The 17,368-nt window shown below is 39.5% G+C and overlaps 4 protein-coding genes and 1 long non-coding RNA gene across 6 annotated transcripts; 1 reads left to right on the forward strand and 4 right to left on the reverse strand.

Annotated features, from left to right (window-relative positions):
* Positions 1–500: 500 nt before the first annotated feature.
* LOC116935096 (mitochondrial pyruvate carrier 1) lies at positions 501–1,714 on the reverse strand. Its single transcript, XM_032942475.2, has 3 exons — positions 1,533–1,714; positions 1,245–1,345; positions 501–1,177 (listed from the first exon to the last, which is right to left on the reverse strand). The coding sequence occupies exons 1-3, from the start codon at positions 1,592–1,594 to the stop codon at positions 1,011–1,013; spliced, it is 330 nt and encodes a 109-aa protein (XP_032798366.1). The 5' UTR covers positions 1,595–1,714; the 3' UTR covers positions 501–1,010.
* Positions 1,715–1,981: 267 nt separating this feature from the next.
* Positions 1,982–4,916, reverse strand: LOC116935095 (beta-1,4-mannosyltransferase egh). Of its 2 annotated transcripts, XM_032942473.2 has the most exons (8): positions 4,618–4,910; positions 4,054–4,556; positions 3,723–3,989; positions 3,496–3,642; positions 3,304–3,432; positions 2,978–3,201; positions 2,789–2,891; positions 1,982–2,716 (listed from the first exon to the last, which is right to left on the reverse strand). In XM_032942473.2, exons 2-8 carry the CDS (start codon positions 4,375–4,377, stop codon positions 2,465–2,467), a joined length of 1,446 nt encoding a protein of 481 aa, XP_032798364.2. In that variant the 5' UTR covers positions 4,378–4,556; positions 4,618–4,910; the 3' UTR covers positions 1,982–2,464. The 2 variants fall into 2 exon arrangements, with proteins under 2 accessions (XP_032798364.2, XP_032798365.2); XM_032942474.2 differs by having other exon boundaries at positions 2,661–2,716; positions 2,789–2,874; positions 4,054–4,916.
* An 863-nt stretch (positions 4,917–5,779) lies between these two features.
* LOC116923789 (defense protein l(2)34Fc) lies at positions 5,780–7,210 on the reverse strand. The gene is made up of 6 exons (XM_032930324.2): positions 6,873–7,210; positions 6,731–6,797; positions 6,524–6,654; positions 6,354–6,445; positions 6,162–6,270; positions 5,780–5,948 (listed from the first exon to the last, which is right to left on the reverse strand). Exons 1-6 carry the CDS (start codon positions 7,044–7,046, stop codon positions 5,868–5,870), a joined length of 654 nt encoding a protein of 217 aa, XP_032786215.2. The 5' UTR covers positions 7,047–7,210; the 3' UTR covers positions 5,780–5,867.
* Positions 7,211–11,360: 4,150 nt separating this feature from the next.
* On the forward strand, positions 11,361–12,949 carry LOC123472506 (homeobox protein Nkx-2.3-like). Its single transcript, XM_045174097.1, has 4 exons — positions 11,361–11,970; positions 12,046–12,167; positions 12,226–12,327; positions 12,385–12,949. Exons 1-4 carry the CDS (start codon positions 11,361–11,363, stop codon positions 12,859–12,861), a joined length of 1,311 nt encoding a protein of 436 aa, XP_045030032.1. The 3' UTR covers positions 12,862–12,949.
* Positions 11,429–15,835, reverse strand: LOC116934287. The gene is made up of 10 exons (XR_006646951.1): positions 15,434–15,835; positions 14,483–14,642; positions 14,100–14,422; positions 13,826–14,036; positions 13,489–13,767; positions 12,936–13,295; positions 12,376–12,870; positions 11,892–12,021; positions 11,661–11,788; positions 11,429–11,570 (listed from the first exon to the last, which is right to left on the reverse strand). It is a non-coding gene; the product is annotated as an uncharacterized LOC116934287 (long non-coding RNA).
* Between the last annotated feature and the right edge of the window lie 1,533 nt (positions 15,836–17,368).

A 17,368-nucleotide genomic window follows, 5' to 3' on the forward strand; every position in this document is an offset into this window, starting at 1 on the left:
GGGAAACTAGTGAGACATGCAGTTTCGCAATAATCCCTATCGGGAAATTGAAAACAGTTCGAAATGAAAAACGATAAAAATGTAATAATAAGCTTGGCGAACGATGGGGAAAACCAAGTTGAAGAAAGCGTTACATTCAAAATAAAAAATAGGGATCCGCGTTTCTACATAGAGTGACTCTGGCATGAGTATCAATGTTTTGGTGTTATGAACCTAGTCAGTGCCTTCTCCCAAATCAAACTTACCTATCTACGTAGAAAGAATACAAACAAACGCATTGACGCAACTTTGTACCTGACAAATATCATGCACATTCCTTACCTCCGAATCCACCCATGAAGTCTGATGAAACGTTATGGATCCCAACAATCCCCGGCTTGTATAATGATAAACTTGTTTTGTATGGTCAATGTACTTCACCACAAACATCAAGTTTGAGGACATATAAAATCTTTTTCGCATTTCTTTACAGTGAGTTTTAGGGTAAGAAGAAGAAGAAGAAAGAATTATCTAGTTTATCTAAAAAGCAACAAGCATCATCTCACAGTGATAATCTGGTTTCTTATAGACACACACTCAGCCAATGAGGAAATGAAATTGGTTTAGGACTCACAAAACAGTGTCTTCCAATACCAACTATATTATATCAAGCAACTTCCATTTGGCAGCATTCCTGCCTTAAATCAACAGATTTCCAACCATTACTTGTTTAATTTTTATGCACCCTAAAGTTGATGGGTGCATGTTCATCAACTACATGCTACAAATAATTAAACAAAACCCCCTAACAGTCATCAAAGAAAAATTTTACCTTGTGTTATCTGCTTGATTTTTTGTGAGACTCTAAAAATACATTGTAAATGTGAGCATTGTTAAGAACAATTATTTGTTTAGTGCTTAGACACAGCTCATGTTAATATTTTCATATCACTATTCATTAGCACTAACCAATTTTTCTGTAAAGCTCTCTACATATACTTGTACACATAAGAAATAAAACACAATGTGTACTATGAGGATGTTTCTTCTTTTTTTTTACCATAGTAATGGTTCAAAAACCTGTAGCCTTGAAACATTTGTGCACCAGAATTGGTAAAATGGCAGGCAAAAAGGAGCAAATTGCGGGGCTGCACTTTCCAAGCAAATCTCATAAATATCATTGAATACAGTGTCAATGCTATACAATGATTTAAAAAATTTAAAAATAGTTAGCTGACAAAAGGAATTTAAATTTTTATTTTTACCTAATGTCATTTTTCCACTAATCATTGAAACATCCTTTCCAGAATCAGCTATAGCTGCAATAGGTATTCCCCAGTTTGCCACAGGTCCCCAGAAATGTGTGCTGAGAAAAAGAGAAACAAAAAACCATTGATGAAAGAAAGCTTAAATCGTTAAAAAGCAGAAAAGTCCAATTGATATTGATTGACATCGGACTTGGCAACAACTACAATAGCCATGAACGATGGAGGCATGAGAAGGTCGAATATTATGGTACATTTCCAGACTGCGGGCGATTTCTATATATTTACCTTGTCAGATAATCTCGCATTTCTTTGTTTGTTAGATAGTTAATTGCTCGTTTCGCAGCCATGTTTAAAAAAAGAAACTAACAGTTCACAAGTAAATAAATATATATCTCTATACCAAACGGCCCACGTATCTTAAATGCGTCTGCTCGTGATGAAAACGTGAACACGATCTGGTCATCTAGTGGTGGAATCATTTCTTAATGGCATTTTGCCAATCCTCAGCGGGAATTTTAGTATAATACCATGGTTTTTCCTTTCATATCACATGATTGGAATTGTTCAGGTTTCGCTGTCGGAATAAAAATTTTTTGCGCTTAAGTGATTGCGTAATTATTGTTGTTGACTACTAGTCAAAAGATTGGTAGGCAACCTTATTGTGTGTAAATCTGATAAAAACGAATATATATATATTTTTGCTGTTATTTTTCTATGTTAATACAATACACATGTTTACTAAAAGAAAATATAGGGATGTATTAATACTCCAAAAAATCTTGATTAAAAGAACAAAAATAAAAACAATCGTTTCATACATGGTACACTATAGCAATTAACAAAACTAGGAATGTTAACGAAATTCATTAAAAAACAGTTCGTTCTTAGAAAATATCGAAACTTTGATCTAGTGCGTCAAAGTTTTGTAGAGGATAGTAAAACGATTTATAAAGTACCAGTTCCTTATACGGGAAATTTTGTCATGAAAAAACGGTTACTTAGAAATCTTCGCTCATAGGAATGCAAGACAGGAAATTTATCTTAAGCAATGTTTGGGAAAGGAGAGAATACCTCCATGATTTGCTATGGAGATCAGGCTCGGAGACTCACAGTCCTATGCAAATGGAAGCACAAACGCACTATCACACGAGTTGCATAAGGTCTTTTTTCACTTTTGTCGTAGTCCCTCGTTGGCTGTTGTCACGTCGCAGATCGATTCATACATGAAATGTAGAAACAACAGCAATATCTTTCTTCACTACGAAAAATTTGTGCTTTGGCGTAAAAAGGCCCCATACAACAGCTATATTTTCGACTACAACTTTAAACGGCGTGACGATCACACCGGTCATCAAGAGCAGAAGGAATTTGAAGACCCCGACGCGAGCAATGCTGAACGATCGGCAGGTACCATAGATATAAAGGAACATCCAAATGCCGCCGATGAAAGATACGCTAATATCTACAACCTGTTAGGAGATATTTTTCATCATTTCTATAACATTTGCGAAATAATAGAAATTTCTTGTTTTTAACTTTACCTGAGGAACAGGGATGGGGAATATCGGTTTTAAAAAAAGATTGGCGGTTGTTAAAGGCATGGTAATCCAGGCATAAACACTTGTGCCTAATAGAAATCGATATCTAGATAGGAGAAAGGCAGGCTGGTAGTTTTCTCCCCTTATTTTTGGAAGAACTATATTAAGGCATGAAAGAAAATATATGTATACCTGAAGGGAAGTCTAGATGAGTGAGCGACTAGTAAAAGGCCCTGAAGCCAGCGTTTCCTTTGCTGGAGGAAATCCATCAAGCTGAAAGGAGATTTTTCGCACATATTACCGTGAATGAAATCAAATGAATAGCCCTGGCTAGCGGCAAGGATTCCGAAATATGTGTCCTCAGCAACTGAGCTGTCAGGGCCGTTGTCGTAGGACACCTTACGTTCCGCCCCCAGCTTTAAACAACGAAAAAATCATTAATTCAATAAATACTATATATTTGTAGTGTGTTTGCACTGTATGACCGATAACAGTTAGTCCAGGAAAAGTGTAGTTACTTGAGAAACGATATAAGATCCTTTCCATCCCAAAATCGGCATTCGTAAAACACGGAGCTGGAATTGGATCTTGCCCATATCCTCAGCTACCCGGAACGTATCGCACAGCGTAAGGAAATAATTAATTATCTAAGAGGAGTGGAAAAGTGACAGTCACGGGAAGCACAGTAACAGCCAACGATTTGTATCTACCTGTTCATTGGCATATGTTATCATTCCTTGGCCAAACTGATGTTTACCCTTGCAAACAAAATTGATTATACCCCGAACACTGTTAACTGTCAGTAAAGTTTCCTCATCCAAATGTACAACCCAATCTTCATCATCAAGTTGATTTACCTACCAAAAATAAAGGTTGATTACTGTAGGCATGTAAGAGTATTTCTTTCAGCCAAAATTTTTTGGTTTTGATTATTTACCCTATCCTCTAAGCAGTATTGCAGTGCTCTGGCTTTAAACATAGCTCCAGAACTAGTCTGATAATCTGCAGGCACAATCACTTCCCGTACATGTAGCGAAGAGACTAGCGACGTTGATTTGTCTGCTACAACTTCAATAATAAAATTCTTGAGCCCTGCATCCAAGCAGGTGTTAATATTCCTCTGCACATTATTTTGTACCAGTTCGGGATAGTCTCCTTTGGTAACCACACGAAAACATATAAAGGGGACTAAAGAAATTGGTTTCTGAAATGGAAAATTTGATTAACATTCAAATAGAAATTGTAAGCTTGATTATATTAAATTTTACCTCTATTTGGGGATCTCCTGGGAATGGATTGAATAAAAGAAAACCCAAGAAATTGAAAACTGCTTGTGGTAAGGCCAGAAGTGCTAGGTATTGGCATAAATATAGAACGAGGGTGAACCAGCCATATTTTTCCCAAGAGCTCGAAAATGTTTGTGGAGAGATATTATCCAAATGGGATCCAAGATTTGATCCATAATAAACGAAGGTGGAAATAATACCAAATAACAGAAATATGTTTGCTAGATGAATAAAAACCATATTGCAGCTGGAATAACATTCAAAAGTAGTGTTACAATGGTAAATGTGGGTCACTACAGAAAACATAAAAGTAATTGCCAGGCGTTCTGTCGCCAATGCAGTGTCAATCTCAAGATTTGGTCTCTGACAAGCTTCACTTCCTATCAGGCCATCTTCAAATAAGTTGTTGCAGAACCTTGGTATTTCTTTTGGTAATCATCTGGGAATTGCTGGGAATGAGCAGAGCATCATAATAAAGTGCCTGACTATTCCCAAGACCGGAATAAATTGGAATATGTCCTATTTGTTTTGTTGAATTAAACTTACGTGTTATTCTAATATTTGACCGGGAGGCAATGAAAATAACAAATAAATTGAATTCTAAAGCCCAGTGAGCAGACGACAAGACATGCACTCGCAATTCCACACCAAGGCCAAGGTACCAAGGCAACGCTTTTAGGCGATTACAAATGCACAGAGCTGAATGGCCTATGTTTCCTACTTTCCAACCAGATGAATCTGCCACAACTCCCTAGAAGATTAAACACAAACGCTGTTAGGACGTCATCTCTCTGTGTTAAGGATTATCACAAATGGGGGAGGTATGGTGCGTTATCTAACCTAGGTGTGTGTGCTTTGAAAGGCTACAACGACTACTGTCTGAAGATGTTACATCACTGCGACTTAAACAATTTTGTTTCTAACTTGCCTTCTTTAGTTTGGGGTGACACCGAAGAAATATTGCGAGAGTACAGCGCCCGTGCGCGATTTAACTGATAAGACTATGGTTTATGCAACAGGTATGAGTCCTGGCCACTTGTAAACGTTAGCGGTGTCCACTTTTTTTACGTTTGCCAGCTAAACACTTGCAGCAATCTAAGTGTATTACTGACAGAATATAGTTTAATAAGACAGTAGGGTTTACGCTATAGAGAAACTAAAGATATAGCAATTTTTTACCTCGTGTGAACGGGTGCGGTTCACTTGTCTTCTTCCGCGTAACACATTGTGGACTGTCAGCGTCCCTCTAAGGACAACACAAGTATACGTGATTTCCGGTTTCCTTGACGGAAGTGGCGAATTGTTTACATTCTCCTTAATAAATCTATTTCCTCATTGAACTCCCCAAAAAATGAAACAGAAATTCTTTCCCTCAGTTTACCAAGCGATTCAAACTATTTTATTAAATGAAACTCTGAAGACGTCAGTTTCTTTACAATGAAAATGGTAATTCCTCTGTAACCTAACCCAACATATTCAACACAATTTGATAAAAAAAAAAAATGCGGGACGAAGAAATGATAGGTAAGAATCATATAGGCTAGTTCCAGCAAATGTTTTGAAGATCTTGGTTAAGGAGTTAAAATAAACCTGCCTTTTGTTTGCACAAGAGGTTTTCGCCACTTTAAACATGCCACGGTCGGTAGAAAGAAAACCAATGCCAAAAAACAACCACTATTTTTGTTTTTAAAAACCATAGAAAACGAAATTGGTTTTGTATTGTTATGTGTATTTAGAATAATGAATCTTTCCATATGTCTGACCAATAGGCCAGTTGCCTAGCGTACCAAAAGAATTTATACCAATGGAATGAAAAAAAACGCGACAAAGGCCAACACGATAGTTCCAATCCATGGAGCCAACTGAGTTGCTCCGGCCTTTGGTTAGCTATGGAAAATAAAAGAAATATATAGTCGAACCAATGTAAATTGAAATTTCAAAAACTATCCCAGGACTTTGTTCACTCACCGAGGACGAGGTTTTCAAAAAGTAGACGATGTCGTGCAACGAGAAAAATTAAAATGAAACAAGAAACATTATTTCACTTTTTTCATGTACCCAATTTTAGCTAAGATCGTCTTATTTATTACCGGTGTTGTGCTAGTCGGTACCGGTGTTGTAGTTGTGGGTGATGAGATGGATACAACATCCGATAAAGTTTTCACCCAGAACGACGCTCCATTTTGAACAAAAGTTGTCCTAGAAGATATAATTGAAGAAATAAAAATTTTAAAAAAGGAATTAGTATCGATCGCCATTTCTGGCTGAAGCGTATAACTTACTTGAAAACAACATCACCCATAAATCCATACGGGGGGATCCATAAAAGATTAACGATCACTTTAGTGGTGTTATCCTTATGTGTCGCTGCATTCTTTGGTCAATTATTTGAAACGCACCAAGAGTAAAAAAAATAAAATTCAAAAATAAAAGAAATTTTAGAAACTTCTACTTTGACGCCGTTGAGACAATCGAGATAATTTCCTGGTGTGAGCACAGGAGTTCCCTCTACAATTTCACTGAATATTCCAATCGGAGGAGCAGCATCACCCAAAGAATTGTCGAAAGCCATCACCAAGTATCCTAAAGCACCATGTCATTACAGTTACTGATGGTTATGTACGTAACTCTATCGAACAAGCAACAAAGACTAAGAGACCTTTGAATGTTGAATAGCCACTCGAGTTGGCCATCAGAGTCAACCGGACCGATTCGTCTTCCATGAGCTGCGATATGCAAACAAGGACGAAAGCAAAATTAGCTGAATGATGGGAAGTAATCATAACGTTTCAGATGTTTACCGTTGGAATAGTGACGTAAGGAGAAGGAGTCGTTTGGGCGCCAGCGCCATGTTCGGGAGTCATGGTACTGCAAGCTGCGACCGGTGCCCCATTTGGGGTTCCACTTACCTGCGTCCCAATGCAAATCGCGAAAATCAAGCAAAAACTGGTTACAGACAAACGAAATGAAATCATTCTATCAGCTGATAGACCAACAAATGCTCAGGAATTTCGTCTTTGACCGTTTCACGCCAATAGAATTCTCCAATTGACTTCGTTCACGATGTCACGGTCAACAGCAACATCAAGTGTGTTTCCTAATTCATGTGTTGCACTCGTTTACCTTTCCCTTATTTGACTAAAATAAGAGCACGATATTAATCTTTAACGATAGGTGTGATAAGGGGCCATGAAGTATACACTCTGTTCGACCAAGAGATTAACTTGTTCACGTTTGAGCTCCAGCATCATTGCTGTCCCTTGAGTACGGTGATAAGACTAAAGCTTATTTAAGATCATAGCTTGATATCGGCTGATGCAGCGTAGAAAAACAGAATTCCTAATCAATCCTTTAGAATGTAAGACAATAACATAAATTGTGTTAGTAAAAATTGCATTGCAAGTATTGGATAACCTCAACTAAAAAACCTTAGATTCCTTGAATACAGTGTTATTGTGCTAAGTGGCCCAACTTGTTAAAAATTTCTTGTAAATAGAAAATACATTCATCGTTTAGCCGAAAGCCCTTCTAGTTAATGGTTTCTATTTTTTATGTACTGTGAATAGTTACAGAAGAACAAGATAGACACAATGTCTAACAAGACTCTTGCTCAGCATTTTCACAGCTTGAACAAGAGTTATTCTTCAAGTTTTTTTTAAGTATCCATGAAATACTCCATGAACTACTGTTTGAAGATTTTAAAAAACATAAAAAAAGGAAAAAAAAAAGAGACTCACTTGAAGATAACGTTCCGACCAGTTCCTTCCGGCCGAAACTGTTATTGAACGCGTCTGTGTAATTCTGGATTCTCGTAGCTGTCTCGAATACTTGTCAGAATCATCGCAGTAAAACTGCTTGATCTTACAAGGTGAAGAGAGACATCAATATAACAAATTGCGCTAAGTCATTGTGATACAATCATACTATTGATCCATCAAAGCTATCGAGATAAACTAAGAATGGAACTTCTTCACTTGATGCTCTCAACACTTCCACAGAGTGGGTCAATTGTTTAACCTAACAGTTTTAAACTATACGCTCACACGTTATCACGCATTACCAATGAAAACTATATCGCATCATCTGCGCATTTTGAATCAACATGACGTAGAAATAGAATAACATGTACCATTAAGTTTCCTTCATTTTATCAGATGTTTGACAGTAAAAAACGGAGTGCAACAGTTCTTTAAAGTTACCGCCAAAGATCCGAAAAAAGGCCATAATATTGCGCATATGTACAAAGTTGTAGTATTGATGCTAGGCCTAGGCCGCGTTCGGGCGCAGCCGCCTATTCCAATGTGAGACAATGTTAGACGGTCTGTTTAACGCAAAGAGGTTCCATTTAAAAAGTTGTCAGTTTAGGCAATCCATTTTCTTTAGCGCAGTGCGCGTCTCTTTCGTTTTCCTAGGGGAAAGCGATTACGGCGGCGCCGCATAATAAACTCCCCCTCCGTTATGCTTGTCGATGGCAGCGCTGGGAAAAAGAAACACTGGGCGGCGCCAGAGCGAAACATGCCAGCAAATCATTTTTCTTAGAAAGAAATACACTGCTGCAATATGTTTGGCTGGATTTTCTATACGCTCCATAGCTCCATTCGTTTTTCTCTCCAACCGAAAACAAAAAATTAAAAACTAACAAAAAATGCATATCGGAAGAGAAGAATTTAGTGCTATGGTTTTTCTACCGTCCTGGTTGCTGATGTGATGCTGGACCAACAACACGCATATCTATACAGCCATACGACGTCTTTCTATTTGTAACCCAAACTGACACTAACCAGAGCTGGCTTTTCTTCATATTTTTTTTTTTTATTTCAGCTTCTTTTCCGTTTTTTCTTTTTTTTTTCTTTTTATAATCGTATCTATGTTCCATACTGCACTGACATCACTGTCTATATACTAGCAGTCGTTTTTCTTTTTCCTTTGCTATCTTGACATCTATCGAAAATTCAGAATACTCTGCGATCACGGACATCCCGGCCATCTGTAGAATTGATCAGATTCCATATTTATGGAGTTAAATGAATCAAATATTCTTTACAGATTGTGATGGACGAACACCTTTAATATCAGAAAGAAGTTAATAGCTTGCGCTACAGCATAAAATGATGAATCGGAAAGCAGATGAGACTAAATCTAACAGCCGGAAGAGAGTGTTGGTCTGGCGGGTCATGGCGTTGATAAAGGTGGTGACCTCACATATGCACCTAATTTTAATGAGGTATAGAAGAGAATAAGCCAGAAATCTATACAAGAAAACAGAGACGTCGACGTTATCGAACAGCATAGGTTTGGCCGCGCAACGCTGACGCATCAGCCGCTCCATCGCTGAAACAGAAAAGATCCAGCTACATGTAAGCCGGCCAAATCCATTTCGACCTCTTTCCTTTTAAAGAAAGAAAAAAAAAAATAGGGCGAAATTTTCTTTTGAAATGTCCTGAAACAGATTCCTTCTCTGCTGGTTTCTGGCTGCATCTGCAAGTGGGATGAGAGAAAAATAAAGGAAAGATGAAACATGCTACAGAAGAAAAAAAGAGAAGAGAAACATGCAACATCTACGCAGTGCAATAGACAACATATATACGCCCGTCTCGACCCGCCGCGCTGTCCAAAAAGAAAAAAAAAAAACGTCTGCCATCATAGTTTTAACACAATCCAGGCGAGCTTTTTTTAAAGCTGATATCGGGCCACGCCGTTGGATATGGAGGCTGAAAGTTTTTACAAAAAGCCGCGCGTTATTTTTTGTTATTCTGTTCCTTACCAATCCCTCCTTTTTTTTCAATAAACTAATTCAAGTTAAATTTTACTTTCGTTTTAAAAGAGCACGTCAATGGTGTACATAAACTACTCAAATTCGAAAACCCTATTTCGCACGATCGCTGCGTGCGGATCGTGTAAGTTGAACTCACACGGACCAGGATGTCTTTGATTGATGTGATAAACTGACGTGCTATAGCTCTGCTAGATTTCTAATGAAATGGGCTCCCAAAATTAAACATCAAGTGGTTCTATTTTAAGCACAAAAAAACCTTTCTTGCCAAATATTGGATTTGCCTAGCTATTGGCTAGCTATTTGCCAGCTAAATTGGCCTATGTTTCCATACGAGCTTTATAAATAGGTTTATTTTTTCGTATAGAAAGGCAGTGCTCACTCCCACGGAATGCCAAATGCACTTTGTAAGGGCTCGTGAAACAGAAGACGAGAAAAAAAATGGGACTCGTTGTAGGCTGAATAGGGAGAAGGCCTTATGTACTGTACTTTGACAAAGTAAAAAGGCTATACGGTAAAAAGAACAGCAAACTATACAGTACTCAGTACATATAGACTACACACAATGGCCATTCTCAGGTCAAAAGATCGAATGACCTGCGACGCGCTTAAAAGGCTCAGAGACAGCGGCAAAAAAGGGACGTCTGCGCAGACGGAGAGAGTGAATAAAGAGCGTATTGGTTTTGTATAGGATACAAATGGCTTTGTATATATGTATATCTTTTATACTATTGAGACGGAAGTCTGTCGCCGGACAGTCAACATTATTTTGACTGAAACTAATAAACATGTTGTGATTCTCCCCATTATCCAGTAGAAATCCGATACGTTAAGCGAGAGTACACGTTAAGATGTTGATTAAACGACCAGATTGAGGTGTTCAATTCAAATGTTAAACTGATAAATAAAATCGTTTGTTGTTTTAATCTCATTTGATTAAAGTCATTATACCAGACTAGTGGAAAAAGCAGCCGTCCATAAGGAAATGTGAAAAAGACGGACTCTGTGGAGATTGGCAATTAGTTTGATGGCGCCGTTGGACGTGGCTGCGTTGTGTCATCTTTACACACACATACGCGGACACACATACACACACACACACAGACAAAAAGGAAAAAATGTTGGTCTAACCTCCGACCTTTGACGCGCCGCATCAGTAGCAACACCACCACTTTCTCTCTTCTTGTCCCGATCCGTTTACTCCGGGTCCAAAAAGGGCGGGGCTTTCGGACGGTGGTTGTGTTTTTCTTTCAAGTTTTTAAGTTTTAAATTTTTTTTAAAGAAGAAAGTCACGCCTCCTATAGTTTTCTCTGTAGCCACAAAACACTCTTCATGTTTATAACTTGCGTGTCCAGCCAACCGATCCACTCAGTTTGGATTCTGAGATCATCGCAGCCTCTACAACACAGCAAAGTGCTTTCTCTCATATAACAATTTTCTGTTTCACAATCAAATCCTTAAAAAAAAACAGAATTGTCATCCACCTCCGCACTAATTTAAACCACCTATCAAAATAATGTTGTGCGATCAGCAAATGGCGACGTCGTTTAGTGTGCGCGATATTTTGGAATTCGACGACGGTGATGGGATGATCGGTAGCGGAGTAAGCCCTGGACCCGAAGCGGCAGCCACAGCATCAACCGATCCGCTATTACTCGATCCGATAATGGTGGTCAATCCAGCCGAAGCAGCAGCCAATTCTACGGGTTACTACGCCAATTATTGGCTGGAAAACAACGGAATGGGTAATAACACGATGTTGGGCGATAATCGGACGATCATGCCGATGGAAGAACAGCCAACTGGACAGACTTACATCGCACTGCAGCAACACCACACCCAACCACCTCCGCAGCATCAACAAGCGATTGATCCGGCTCATTACGATTACTCGTACAACTACATGTCCTACGATTGCCCTCCGGTGGCTGAAGAATTCAGCCGCTTCAGGGAAGAAGACGAAAGTAAATTGGCCACTGTTCAGCAAAGAAACCCCGTGGCGAGTAGACCGTTAACTACGTCTCACCACGTCCAGCAGCTCTCTCACCTGTGTCCGCCCTTCTCCGAACAGGAAGTCAATTGCGGAAATTCAATGGAAATTGCCACCAACAAAATCAAATCAAACCGTAAGTCGCATTAATCTTCTTCAGGATAAAGCTGCGAACCTAAATTAACATCTGATTTAAAATAAAAACGATTAGGAATTCTAGCGGCGAAACCAGAGAACAACTTTAGTAAGAAGGGTAGCTCTGGGAACGAGTCAATCAACACGAACCAACGGACAACGCGTCTCAAGCGTAAACCTCGAGTTCTATTCTCTCAGGTATTGAAAACAAAAGCTGAAATTTAACTATCTATATTAATCAATCCATGCAAATCAGGCACAGGTGTACGAATTAGAACGGAGATTTAAACAACAACGATACCTGTCGGCACCAGAGCGCGAACACCTCTCCTTGGTACTCAAATTAACACCCACTCAGGTAGTACTCACTAATTAAGCTTAGAAATACGATTTAATTGAAACTTACCTTGATCAGGTAAAGATATGGTTCCAAAATCGCCGCTATAAATGCAAACGCCAGTTGAGTGAAAAACCATTAGACTCCAACAGCATCACGACATCTCCTGAACCTGGAACAGCGACAACGCCCATTCGTAAGATGGCCGAAGACTCCATCGTTTCTTCAACCGGATTGGGCACTCCGTCTGAAGCTGAGGAATCAATTCTATACCAACACTCAGCGCACGATCCTCACCTGCAACAACATCCCGTTCTTCCGCCTTATTCCACATTGTACAGCCACCAACAACATCCAGCTACTTCAGCGTTAACGTACGGTAGCGCACCATCATCGTACCTCCACCATCAAGACATGGCGTATTCTGGAACACCTGCCGAAACGGCCGGATATTACGCTCTGATGGGAGGCAACGTCAGTAACAACGTCAGCGGAGGTGGTGCTGGGCAGAATTTTCACCAGCACAGTTTTTCGTCCAGTGTTCGGGCGTGGTAATGAACACAACTGCAGTATACATACGTACTTAATAATCACATGAATATTATCGATAATTATATGTCAATACAAACATCTTTAAATTGTTGAGGGTTTTTTCTTTCCATCCTGTCGAAATATGGCCTATCGTTCCAAGACGAGTGGCCATTAAATAGGACAGGAGTGGTGTATCTTGTAGCTATTTAAACAGAGCAGGAGCACACAAGGAGACGGACAAGGAGGAGCAAACAGTGGAAGACGCCGAGACAGTTAAAGAAAACTGTCATCGTGCATCGAACCGTGGCGCCACTACCTACTTGTTCCAGTCTTCCAGCGAAATGGCGAACACACCCGAGCCCGGACATTTCGGCGATGAGCAGTCGCGAAATTTGAGATGCTTTGTGTTGGAATTTCTTCCATCTACTGTCATACACCAATTAGATTTGTCCACCCAGCTAAAAAAAAAGAACAGGCTGTTTTAGTCCATATTGACAGGACGACTATACTTCTGATGTGTCTATGAAAGACACAATAGAAACAGCAGAAACAGAATCTGTTTTTAAAGAGTCAATATTAGAAGCGCATGTCACAGAAATGATTGGCGAACTCTTTTAGAACTCAAACTTTCGGTAACTTAAAGTACTTCACCTTGGGTGACATGTTTTTCTCTAGTTTGATGGCACTGATTCTTCTTCCCCTGGAAATTTAGCACACATTTGTGCGATGTAATGGCTGTAGCGGGACGGTATGTAACAGTTAATGAGGTTGTACTGCCATTATGGTTGCGATGTGAGAAACGGTGAAAGATCAAACCTGACATGTTCCACGTCAGCAGCCAACACGCCTGTAGTAACAGGTAAGCTCTTTTACAGCGAGAAGGGGGCGTGCCGATTTAACGTCAATTAATCCAACCCATTTTTGAAAATACTTGTCATATTTCAGTTTTATTAGCTTGTTAAACTGTAACATGGAGTAGGTTGTGTACCTTCATCGGTTGAAGTTTTCGTGTTTCCACAAAAGATGATGTGGAACCATCATGGCCTCCATTACGGAATGCACTCCATTCGGCCTGTGTCCTACACATCAGAGGCCTTCGCAGGATGTAGTGCACAGTAGGAGCTGGCCAACTGCATTAAACCAAAACTAAGACCAGTATAATGGGTTAAGACGGACGTATGGTCCTTGTCTGTGGCAACCTAGCAATGAAACAAAGTAAAGTCAGGACAGAACGGAAGTTTTCTTTTTGAATCCAAACTGACCAGCAACAGCCAGTTGAATTGGGAGCAAGCAAATCGCAGTTTCACGTTAAGGCTCCCAGCAATTCTTCTCATAGGTGTGGTTGTCAGTGTTCGTACAGAACAACATGTGTTGCATTCCCACCTTTATCGTACCGCTAGGAAAATGTAATATTATCAAACCCGTAAGCATTGTGCAGAACGAGTGACTTAACTGGTTTATCGCGATGGACGTACCATACTAACTTTAATAGTAACGACACTTGCCTGAAATGAATGCTCTAATGTGCTTAATTGTTGAATTATAGTTGATAGACGTAAGTAATCTTCCAGTAAAGAAGTTGATCCTGTACAAAATATGCAGTTGAATCTTTTATTTCAGTTAAACAAATGCGCATTTCACTTACCTGACGCCATATTGCAATAAACAGATGTCATCCCTTATGCCTTGGTCGCCTAGATCTATCCACTTCATGCCGGACACTAGCGTTGGATCAGCTAAACGCCTTCTTCTCGATCTGAATCACTTTTGCTAAGTTCTTCACACCCTTCGCAACCTGTTAGAAACTAGACACGGTTTATAATAGAAGAATTTTAAAAATCGTCTTGTAAATGACGTACCCACTATTATAGGCTAGTAGTAGGATGTACTTAACTCAGTTAACACTTATAGCATGTCCTATCACCCACGGAGAAGAAGCTCTCAGCCATTGAATCACAGCAACGGCTCAATACTTAAGATTATGGTTATAAAAGCAAGCCATTTTATCCTGAAAAAATCCGACACTTCCTCTATTCTAGCTAGGTGTGAGACGCTGCATACTATAAAGTTTTCAAAATGGATACTACAGTCCTGCAAATACACCATCGTGATCGACTAACTTATCTGCAACAAAAATGAAAAATTTCTTTCCTAATCTAAGATAGTAAATTAACCAAAATATCTTAAATAAAGCCTTGGAATTGATTAACTAATATTTGCAGTATTTTTATTGACCAAAACCAGTACCAACATAAACCCACCCGTGAACTTGTTCATCACAACGACGTCCTTTACTGAGAATTCCCCATCACAAAACGACATTAAACGGAAGTTAAAATCAAGATTATGGGACTACTTGGGATAAGATTAAAAGAATTAAAAGAAAATTTACGAATTGCTGAAATTCAAGCAAGACCATACTCCTCCAATCCGACGTTCACATTAATAATCAACAAACATTGACAATGTTAGACCAGACATTTCCCATCCGCATGGAACAGAAGAAATATCGACTGCTAATGAGTTTACATCACCGAGTAAAACAGTTTACATTGTCAAATCAGTCTTGCAGAACATTTTGAAAACAGGAAAATACCTTTATGCTTTTCTCCGTTTTACAGCTGAGATTGTTCCAGCAATTACTGCTGGACCGTGCGTAGTTACCACTCCGCTTCACAGATGACGGCTGCAGCTTGTCCCTCGTAGAAACTCTGCAGTTTGAATGCAAGGCTCTAAATTCATGAAAGAGCTCAAATTCATGTAGCCCACATGCCTTTCGTACAAAGTAGGGCGTTTCAAGTTCATTCACTACATTCTACAAGCACCGCCCAACGTTCACGTAAATGCTCAAAGACTTTCCACATTACAAACAGCCTCTTACCAACTCGGATTTGCATTCAACACATCAACTATTTCTCCTATTTTCGATTGTCTAATTGAGCCGATACTTGACCAACCTGCAACATCAAACCTCTTCTTACGACTAATCCTACAATTAGCGAGATACCTTTCTTTTATGTCGTCTGTTCGATAGTGGAAGGTCGAAACAAAAGCTATCGTTTCAAGTTATGGTAAGCTATTTTCTCTCCCTTCCCTAGACTTTCAGTTTGCCTTTGGTTTCTCGGAATTTCAAAGGGGGTGTAGTCAAATATGGTTGGAACCACGCCGTTAATGACGTTTTCAATTAGGAGGTGAGATTCCGGCGCTGCAAGGGATTGCTTTGCAAAGAAGAAACTGAGTTTTATGCTGTTGCGGATGTTATTTGTTCATACTAACCCCTTCCCTACTGAAAAAGTGACGTATCCCGAAAAATAAAATTTTCTGGTCAATCGCTTAACATGGGCGGATGTCCATTGGCCTGGAAGTTGGATGCGTGTTTTCTTCCGGATGGTATAGTTTTAAAGACAGACCTGTTGACCACAGCTCGGGTCACATTAGGTCATAGCACGTCCTTTCTATACTCTAGTCAATGAATAAAGCAGCTCTTCTTCCTCTCTGTTTTTACGGATGTTTTGCAAGTTTGCCACTTTCTTTGCAGAGATCTCTTTCCTACTGTGGACGAAACAAACAAGACGTTACTAAACGCGGCTGTGCAGAAAGACTAGACAGAGACAGGAACAACAAATTCTGAGTTAGGGCGTTGCCGGGGGGGAGAAATGGCAAGAGGATCTTGGTCACGTGTCCAAACAGGATAAGGATCCAAAAAAGCCTGAAATCGACACTCTGGAAGTAGGAGATGAAAGACGTCTACATTGGCAATGTCTATCAAATGCGGCCAAATAAATTATTCAACAAGATTTTTTTGTCTACTCTGCTAACGTTTAAAATTGTTCCTACAAAAAATGAACGAGACGTAGAATTCCAGCAGTTGTTTTGCTTCGTTGAACTGGTAGACTATTAGCCGCTCTCTTTCCGTAGTGAAACACATGTTGTGTTTCTCCTCTCAGTCTCCTTCATTTTTTTTTCTTGTATTCTTCTTCGATAGATTTCGGGGACTGCTTTCTTGCGTCAGGACGAAGCAGCCAGGGCAAAAGCCATCGTCGAGTGTTGAACGGACCAATTCCATCTGCTCTCCATTCTGTCTCTTTCTCTCTCTTAACCGCGACTATAGAGTGACACTGATGTTCCTGATGATGATGATGACAACAAGATGACAGCTGATGCAACCGTTTTGCTACCGACGCGCAACACGCAGTCGGTTAGAGGCTCGTTATCCTATAGACCTTCTTATCTTCCCAGTTTCCACATCGTTTTCGAATTTGTTTCGGCTTATCGAATAAAACTTAAAATCTAGGCCTATAGTTAACTGAGTTTAAATGATTCAATTCGATGGTTGTGTGGTAGCTGAAAAGTTGTAATATCTAACTCATTTAAAAATATGTTTTATGAACTATACGCGTAGAGTCTCATCGGTTGAGTGATGGTGATGTTGTTGTTCCTTCTTATTGGCCATGGAAAACGTTCCATCATCATCGCGGGCCTTTGCAACTTCTTTGCCAGAGATGCGCGAGTCAAACTTGAAGAATTGTAG

This window comes from Daphnia magna, linkage group LG5 (assembly GCF_020631705.1).
Source record: "Daphnia magna isolate NIES linkage group LG5, ASM2063170v1.1, whole genome shotgun sequence".
In the NCBI taxonomy this organism is placed as follows: Eukaryota; Metazoa; Arthropoda; class Branchiopoda; order Diplostraca; family Daphniidae; genus Daphnia; species Daphnia magna.

What these genes read in the sequence shown, in the direction of transcription:
- LOC116935096 (XM_032942475.2), bottom strand. Translation starts at nt 1,594, where the DNA reads ATGGCTGCGAAACGAGCAATTAACTATCTAACAAACAAAGAAATGCGA. An exon ending in ATGCGAGATTATCTGACAAG is followed by an intron (nt 1,346 to 1,532) that starts GTAAATATATAG and finishes TCTTTTTCTCAG; the next exon opens with CACACATTTCTGGGGACCTG. An exon ending in TAGTGGAAAAATGACATTAG is followed by an intron (nt 1,178 to 1,244) that starts GTAAAAATAAAA and finishes ATCATTGTATAG; the next exon opens with CATTGACACTGTATTCAATG.
- LOC116935095 (XM_032942473.2), bottom strand. Translation starts at nt 4,377, where the DNA reads ATGTTTTCTGTAGTGACCCACATTTACCATTGTAACACTACTTTTGAA. An exon ending in TAACATATGCCAATGAACAG is followed by an intron (nt 3,433 to 3,495) that starts GTAGATACAAAT and finishes CACTCCTCTTAG; the next exon opens with ATAATTAATTATTTCCTTAC. An exon ending in TCCCCATCCCTGTTCCTCAG is followed by an intron (nt 2,717 to 2,788) that starts GTAAAGTTAAAA and finishes ATCTCCTAACAG; the next exon opens with GTTGTAGATATTAGCGTATC.
- LOC116923789 (XM_032930324.2), bottom strand. Translation starts at nt 7,046, where the DNA reads ATGATTTCATTTCGTTTGTCTGTAACCAGTTTTTGCTTGATTTTCGCG. An exon ending in CTTACGTCACTATTCCAACG is followed by an intron (nt 6,798 to 6,872) that starts GTAAACATCTGA and finishes TGCATATCGCAG; the next exon opens with CTCATGGAAGACGAATCGGT. An exon ending in ATTGTCTCAACGGCGTCAAA is followed by an intron (nt 6,446 to 6,523) that starts GTAGAAGTTTCT and finishes AATTGACCAAAG; the next exon opens with AATGCAGCGACACATAAGGA.
- LOC123472506 (XM_045174097.1), top strand. Translation starts at nt 11,361, where the DNA reads ATGTTGTGCGATCAGCAAATGGCGACGTCGTTTAGTGTGCGCGATATT. An exon ending in CAACAAAATCAAATCAAACC is followed by an intron (nt 11,971 to 12,045) that starts GTAAGTCGCATT and finishes AAAAACGATTAG; the next exon opens with GAATTCTAGCGGCGAAACCA. An exon ending in CTCGAGTTCTATTCTCTCAG is followed by an intron (nt 12,168 to 12,225) that starts GTATTGAAAACA and finishes CATGCAAATCAG; the next exon opens with GCACAGGTGTACGAATTAGA.